The sequence below is a fragment of the Vicia villosa genome, unplaced genomic scaffold (genome assembly GCF_029867415.1).
Source record: "Vicia villosa cultivar HV-30 ecotype Madison, WI unplaced genomic scaffold, Vvil1.0 ctg.003111F_1_1, whole genome shotgun sequence".
Taxonomy (NCBI): domain Eukaryota; kingdom Viridiplantae; phylum Streptophyta; class Magnoliopsida; order Fabales; family Fabaceae; genus Vicia; species Vicia villosa.
This window is the reverse complement of record NW_026706116.1, coordinates 230,388-238,619: the sequence shown is the minus strand read 5'-3', so window position 1 is coordinate 238,619 and position 8,232 is coordinate 230,388. Positions and strand designations below refer to the sequence as shown.

The following is an 8,232-nucleotide window of genomic DNA, read 5'->3' as shown; positions in this document are numbered from 1 at the left end:
GAAATTTTGAAGAAAAATAAAATATTTTTATTTCAGAAAATAATATATTATTTTAGAAGTCTAAAAATATTTTTTGTGTATTTTTTGGATTTTTAAAACTATTTTTAATTAATTTATCAAAGAAATTAAAATAAAATAGAAAATAAAAAGGAGCAGTTATCCTGTGTGATTGATCTGAGGGTCTATGGCATAGGGAGTGTGTTTTGGTGCGTTAGATGAAGAATTAATGGAAATCTATGGCCCAGATGCGTGGGCACATGGTACACATGCGTGGGAGTGATCACGTGGGATCACCAAGACTTTCAACAAGTCAGTTGGGCCCCACCATGCACATGTGGATAGTAAGACTTGTTGACCGGCGAATGAGAGGCGCCAGAAGTGCCACGCGTGCTGGTCAATATTTCCAACTTACTATTCATCTTCTTCAACCTTTTACCTATGGATTTAGCTGCGGATTTAGCTGCAGCATTACCTGCGGATTTTGCTTCAAATTTCCATGCTTTTGAAAACCTAAAAAAACAGCCATGAGCAAAAACAAAAGGGACCCAGATCGACTTAAAATCACCTCCTGAACACGATGGTGGTGTTAGTTTTGCTATTTGAGCGCTGTAGCTATGGATTCGAAGAGATTAAAGTTTGAACATGCATGAACATTCATCAATGGTATTGAGCAATTTTCACGTGGAAACCAACATGTAGAAGCCCAGACCTGCCCTATAGGACCTCATGAACTCATTAGAATGATTAGTTTACATTGAGGTTGATTAAATATAGGAAAACAAAAATTGATCATGTATGAATATGAAGAACACTATGCATGTGTTACGACTCTCATGGGACCACACAAAGAGTTTATTCTTACTTTATATGATCTTAGAAGATGATTGGAATGATTGTTTTGTATTGATATTGATTGGAATATTGAATTTGAAAATTACAAAGTGTATGGAAATTTTGAGAATTTTGATGAGTTTTCTTGCTATACTCTTGCTATATTTCGTGGGTGTCGGCTCCTCCTCTTGTTGCTGAAATATTCTAGCCTATTTATAAGCCTTGAAGTGCTTAGAAACTAAGCTAATAAGCCTTGATTGTCTTTGTTGGAATCTTAACTTTCAAACTTAAAATTCAAGCAACCATTGCTTCATTTTTCCACACTCTTTCCATAGCCTTGCTTTGCACCTTCCTTGCTGCATAATTAAGTCCCATGTGGAGACTTTAGCTTAGAAAATAAGCTATGCTTTATCCTTTCTTTTTTTTCCTTTTTAATTTAATCTTAAATGATAAAATTAAATAAAAAAATGGAGAAAAATGTTATGGGCTTGGTCTTGGTCGTGGGAGGCCCATAATATTATGGAAATGATGTTTGAACCATGAAAACTTGGCCCCATTTGGAAAAAATGCATTTTTGAGCAATGTTGATTTTATGCATTTTCCAAAATTTAGCCAACTTCAACAAGGTGTAAATCCCTCAATTTTTGTCATATGAAGGATATCTTTCACTTTTTGGAAACCTCAAAGAGTCCTCTAACCAATGCCTTTGGTCTCATGTCAAAATGATTTTTGATGCTCCTTGTGTGTCCTTTTGAAAAAAGTGTCTTTTTGTTGACTTTGAAAATGACCTGTAATGTCTTTGGTCATATTTTTCAAATGATGAATGCAATGATCATGGGATCAATTGCATTTGAAAGATAATTGAATTTCCTTCAAAATGAGCTTTGGTTTGAATTTTTTGGATGAAGGATGAGAGAGTTATGACCAGTCAAAGTTGAGTTGACTTTTCAGGTAAAAATCCTAATTTTGAATCTTAGGGTTTTGTTGATTTTTGATCTTTCCTTGATGAATTATGATCATCCAATGATCAAATGATGAATCCTTTGACAAAATATGGACTTTGACAAAAAATTTCATTTTTGACTGTCTGTTGACTTTTTTGGTCAAACGGGTCGTCTGTTGACTGTTTGAGCTGCTGACGGTGCGTCTGAGTGAATTGAAGTTTGAAAATTTGTGTGATGGTACTTTGAGATATATGGATGTGTATGAAATCCATTTGAGCTCTCAAAAACTTGTTTCTCCTGTAAAAACAAGAAAACCCTAGTCAGGGACTGTTTATGTAGGAGACAGTTAAGCGTACCTGATTTTTGTGCAGTGTTGAGTCTCTGCTAATCGCGTGATATTCAGAAGACTTCTAGAACAAAAATCTTGGAATTTTGAATTGTGAAAGATTGATTTGATTGATGGTACAAAACACTGAGAATTGTACTGCCAGCAGTTTGGCTGTCAACTGACTGTCCAGATATTGATGTAGCAGTTAGAGTGAAAAAATCAACAGTCAAAGTTAATTTTCTTTTTTGTTGTTTTTGTTTTATGTTTTATGTGAAAAATGAAAGTTTATTTACATGACTTGTTAGAAAAACACAGACATAATAAATAACTAATATTTACTGTATGCGAGCAAAATTACCGATAATAACCCTGAAAATCATTTAATGCACAGAAAAATGAATATTTGACTGGCAGAAAACACATAAAATATTATCTGAGTAATTAAGCAATATTATGACAAATAGTACAACATTTAATACTGACAGTACAAATATTACATACTATATTGAACAGTACGACGAATAAACGGTACATTTAAGAAATAAGAAATACGGCAAATTTTAAGAATGACGATTGATAACCCATGCTATGAACAATAACATGTAGATGATTGGGAGCATAACCATTGCAGGTCCACACTCTTCAGGACTATGCAGGCAGAAGAAAGTCATGATCACCGTAGCAATGGTGATGACTGTAAGAGACAGTGTCTCTATCCACTTTGCCATGCTTGTCAGGGAAGAAGAGAAAATAGATATGAGGTAGGAATTTGAAAGATGAGTTAGAATTTGATGTGAGATTTTATGGAAGAAAATGGGAGGTATTTATAGAATGGAAAGAAGGATAGAGACGTTGGGGAATGATGTGATTCCGTACAAAAGGAAAATTTGAGTGGAAATAAGATTTGAAAGAAAGTGAAGATAGTGTTGGGAAAAAAAGAGATTTGATTTTTGAAAAAGAGATTTGAAAATATTTTTGAAAATAATGGAATATAGTACAAAAATTAGTGGGAAACAAAAGATAATAATAATCTACTTGTTACCAGTACAGTCTGAGTTTCCTGATTCTGCGCCTGCAAAAAGATTTAACTCTGTACCAATTGTGTCAGTACTATTTATCTGTAAGTAAATAAATAGCATGTGTGAGGTAATAAACAGTATTTGGCGTTTGCGTAAGAATAAATTCAACTGCAAGCCAAATTACTGTATAAGAAAAATTCTAAAAACTAAGTATTTCATATGTCAGGATATTTGTTGAAATAAAAATCCATGATTATATGAGACTCTTAATTTTCAGATTGGAGTTTTTCTTGAAAAAAGATGCGGGCAAATTTTGGGGTATAACACCATGTCATATTAGTTTTTTTAAATTAAAATTATGTTTTAATTAGATACATGGTTGTGATTAGTTGACAGTGTAAAAATATTTTACGTGCAAATCCCTTTTTCTCTAATATTTAATAAATAATAAATATATTAAGTAAAAGAAATAATATTATATTAATCAATGGTCACGATCTAATACTACGTCTAACTTTCGTATTTTTTCTACAGCAGAGAATCTTCGCCCGTTGTTTCTTTCTGAGCTTTTTGAAGGCGTCGCTTTCCACTTCACAGCAAAAGTTAGAGAGAGAAACGAAGTCAAGCTTCAATCACTGAGATCGAAATTACTCCGACACCGTTTCCGATCCCGATTCCGATACAGGTTCCGATTTCGATTCGGAGAATGGCTTCTTCGAGCACAGCAGTTTCTGGATCTGCTGATTCCACTACTACAAGAAGACACACCAAGCGACCTAAGTGTAATGCATCTTCATCCTTCTAGTTTTTCCTCTTTCTAGCTTCATTTTCAGTTACCTGTTTTTCTATTTTAATGGAATTGATGTATTTACTTAGAGTTAAATCGAGTGAATGTTGCGAAGGAAATGGATAATTTGCTTGTTGAGGTTTTTGGTGAAGTGTGTGTGATGTGATTCTGTGATAGTTTCTCTGTGGATGTAGTTACCGATTGTGGATATCTGTATTGCCAGTTAGAGTTTGATAGAATCACATTGTGCTGCTGATTTTGTCGAACTCACCGAAATGCCGAACATGTTTATCACTTTACGTAGCGAATTTCCGATGCGCTATTTATATTTTGTAACTTGCATTTGCATATTGTTTGTTTATAGACCTAATGGAGAGTTGTATGCAGATGGATAGTATGAGCTGATTTACGTTACCAACAATTACGGTTTTATTTCTTATTTTTGGTATTAGCTGGAATCTGAACTCACATCTTTGATGATTTGATGTCTTTTAGATTCAAAGTTTACACAGCAAGAACTTCCTGCGTGCAAGCCTATTCTCACGCCTCGAGCGGTAACACTACTTGATATCTTTTTGAATTCATTGCTCATGATGACTATATCATATATGTGACTAAATATGCATTCGAATTGTTATTCATGTTGTGGTATGGCTTTTGCTTAATGTAAGTGGCTTCTTGCAGGTTATTTCAGCGTTTTTGCTTGTTAGTGTTGTGTTTATACCTATTGGAGTTGCTTCACTAATGGCTTCAAGAAAAGTAAGCTTGTGCGGTATAATTTAATGAACTTATGTTTAAAGTTGCATATACATGTAATGCTGAGTGTTGATTTAATGATTTGATTTTCTTGTATCTATCAGGTTGTTGAAATTGTTTATAGATATGAGTCTGAATGCGTACCGAGTAATGTCACGAACAAGGTAGCATACATTCAGAACCCTACGACCGATAAAACATGCAACATAACACTGAATGTAAGTCTACTGGACACTAGTTTGGGCCTGTCCCATAATTGATAGACAATAAGGCTCATTCTGTGGCAATCTTACTATCTTTCTTAAACCATGTTGTTATGTAAAGGTGACCAAGCACATGAAGGCACCTATTTTTGTATACTATCAGTTGGACAACTTTTACCAGAATCATCGCCGGTATGCAATTACCTTTCTTTGTCTCACATCACACATTTTTTTTTTAATTCCACATTTCCAAAACAAGGGATTGGGTGTTATTTTAATAACAAGAATCTGCTGGTCATATCTGAATTTGGTTTTTGACAATATGGATAGAGGACTGATTGCCAATAAATTGATGGTTTTACTTTTCAACTTTCCTTTTAATTTGGTTATTATGTATGTTATCAATCTCGGATAGTAGCACGGCCACCCCAAAATTGGAGTGGAACGGGCGTTATTTTAGTGACGTGAACACTAATACCGTTCATATTAATAAACACATAATTGTTAAAAACTAAAATAAATTACTCAAAATTCATGAAGTATTCATAGTTAGAAATAAAAGCCATAATAAGTCTTATGCAAAACATTGAACACTTGCAAATGCCAATAAATTCAAGTAAATCGCCTTGCTGTAGTAAAATGTTTAAGGGTAATATCATATACGGGTGACGCCGGCGCTCCTGGCAGTGTCCGAGTGGCGTCATTCTGAATCTGATCCCATTCTTGCAGCCACTCCAGTCAAGTCACCCAATTGTGCCGTTCCAGCGTGGCTTGGCGCAGTTTTCTTGGTTGTGCTGTTCCGTGTCGAGATAACCGTGGGAATGACCAAGTTTGATAACATAGGCTATTAATTTATAACTTATCTTTAAATCTTTGTAAGATGATAACAGTAACTTTTAATTTTTAGTTATTTTGAATAGTATTTATGGATTTGTTATATTAAATTCAGTTTATGAAATTTATTTAAGCCAACTAGTTTGGTAGAGCTGAACATTTGGCCTGTAAGGAAATTTACCAAAGGTGCTGTGCAGTAGTACTAAGTACCATAGACTTAACTATCTTTGATTGTAATTGTGGAATTAGACGAGTATTAAAAGGACATTAGGAAGTTGTGTCATTGTGAAGAATGAGTTGAGCAAACATATAGATCATTATATAACTCTTCTAATTCAGTAGAGACAGATATATGGCCTTGAGCACGGTATCTAAAGTACTGTGACACTAGTTGCTACAGATCTAACAACTTTTGGAAGGAGCTGTGGAATTAGAGGAGGGGTCAAAGAACTGGAGGAAGAACACGAAGTTGAGTGGGATTAATCTGAATAATCTCCCTCCTTCCCCCTTGTCCGGGCCCTTCTCATCGTATACCTCTCTTTGGACTCCATTTCTCTCTTCATTTCCTCCTATTCATCTTCTATTTACGTTAGTTTATAATTTCAATGTATTTGACTGGTTGTTATTGTTAAGAGTCCCACATCGGACAATATATGGCCTTAACATGTCCTTATAAAGTGGGGGCAATCCTCACCCTACAAGCCGGTTTTGTAGGGTTGAGTTAGGCCCAACCACATTTCTTAACATGGTATCAAGAGCCTTGGTTTAAGATCCGGTGGGCCACCTTCTATGGTTTCCGCTATCGGGCCACCCACCGTTTATTTCCACGCTCCAGTTGTCTAGTCCTGGGCGTGAGGGGGTGTGTTAAGAGTCCCACATCGGACAATATATGGCCTTAACATGTCCTTATAAAGTGGGGGCAATCCTCACCCTGCAAGCCGGTTTTGTAGGGATGAGTTAGGCTCAACCACACTTCTTAACAGTTATAGTCTATTTTCAGTTTCACCCTTTATATATTTGTAATAACTGATCCATTATGCATGAGTTTTTTATATTTTTATAATCAGTTATTTTCTATAATTTAGGTATGTTAAAAGCCGAAGTGATGGTCAGTTGAGGAATCTTAAGGACGAGAAGTTAGTTGGGACTTGTAAGCCTGAAGATGTTGTCAATGGTAATCCAATTGTACCTTGCGGTCTCATAGCTTGGAGTTTATTCAATGACACATACAGCTTCTCCATCAAAGGATCGAATTTGACAGTGAACAAGAGTGGCATCTCTTGGAAGAGTGATAGAGAACACAAATTTGGAAAAGATGTTCACCCCCAAAACTTTCAAAATAGTTCTATAATAGGTGGTGCACATCTTGATAAATCCATACCGGTAAGCACCTTTATAATATCTTGTTTTGGTGAATTATCTTTGTTCCGAAGGTTCAGCTATGTGATTAGTGATTCTTTGATTAGTTCAGTCTTAGTTAAGCGCTTAATTACCCATTCACGTATTTTTTTGTTAAGAAAAATTAGTTTTTTATTTACATATTGTTGTTAGTAATGTTTTAACTACTTTTATCGGTATTAGTATTCATATTGTACACATAGAAATGACTTTTCACTTTGAAAACTAATCATATTATCACCTCTGAAATATTTTATTGAACAGCTGAGTGAGCAAGAGGATCTTATTGTCTGGATGAGAACCGCTGCCTTGCCAACTTTTAGAAAGTTATATGGAAGAATAGAGGAGGATCTGAAAGCCGGTGTTCTCATAAATGTAATGCTTAAAAATCAGTACAACACATACAGTTTTAATGGCAAGAAAAAGCTCGTGCTGTCAACTACTAGCTGGCTTGGTGGGAAGAATGACTTCATTGGCATTGCTTATCTCACCGTTGGAGGCCTATGCTTCTTTTTGTCTTTGGCTTTTACCATTGTATATTTTGTTAAGCCAAGGTACATATACTTATATCCTCTATTACATTTGACCATAAAACTTCACTCTGTTATGCTCATTTGTATTTTTCTGTCTTTGTAGGCAACTTGGAGATCCATCATATTTGTCATGGAATAGGAACCCTGGAGGGCACTAAGCTAAGATACCAATTATTTCTAATATTACAGGGCTTGGTTATTCTATCACCCTTAAAGATAAACAAACCAACTTTGGAATATGCTGTATGATAATTGATAAGTAGCTTAGTAGAGTTCTTGTTTGACTTAACTTAACTTGGATATATGGTAAGTGAAAATATAACAAGTTTTGTGTAGTAGTATATAAATAATGTGCTGTTTATGAGTTAATGTTGAATAGCTTTTTATCAAGTCACTATACTATGTGAGGTTAAATTTTAAGAGTGCAAATACATAAATGAATATTCTTTACATTTTTTTCCTACTAAGTTTCTCAAGTCATATATGAGTCAAAGTATGGTATGTTGGTCTTTGGTTGAACTCAGAAATGAGTTCCTACTAGGTTTCTCAAGTCTTTATGGGTCAAAGCATGACCAGGTTGTTTTGGTTGAACTCCAAAT

The 8,232-nt window shown here is 34.8% G+C and overlaps 1 protein-coding gene across 1 annotated transcript; it reads left to right on the top strand.

The window, feature by feature from the left end:
* Positions 1-3,670: 3,670 nt before the first annotated feature.
* LOC131640424 (ALA-interacting subunit 3-like) lies at positions 3,671-8,023 on the top strand. Its single transcript, XM_058910822.1, has 8 exons — positions 3,671-3,904; positions 4,405-4,463; positions 4,594-4,668; positions 4,770-4,883; positions 4,990-5,060; positions 6,788-7,085; positions 7,365-7,654; positions 7,737-8,023. The coding sequence occupies exons 1-8, from the start codon at positions 3,829-3,831 to the stop codon at positions 7,789-7,791; spliced, it is 1,038 nt and encodes a 345-aa protein (XP_058766805.1). The 5' UTR covers positions 3,671-3,828; the 3' UTR covers positions 7,792-8,023.
* Positions 8,024-8,232: the final 209 nt, after the last annotated feature.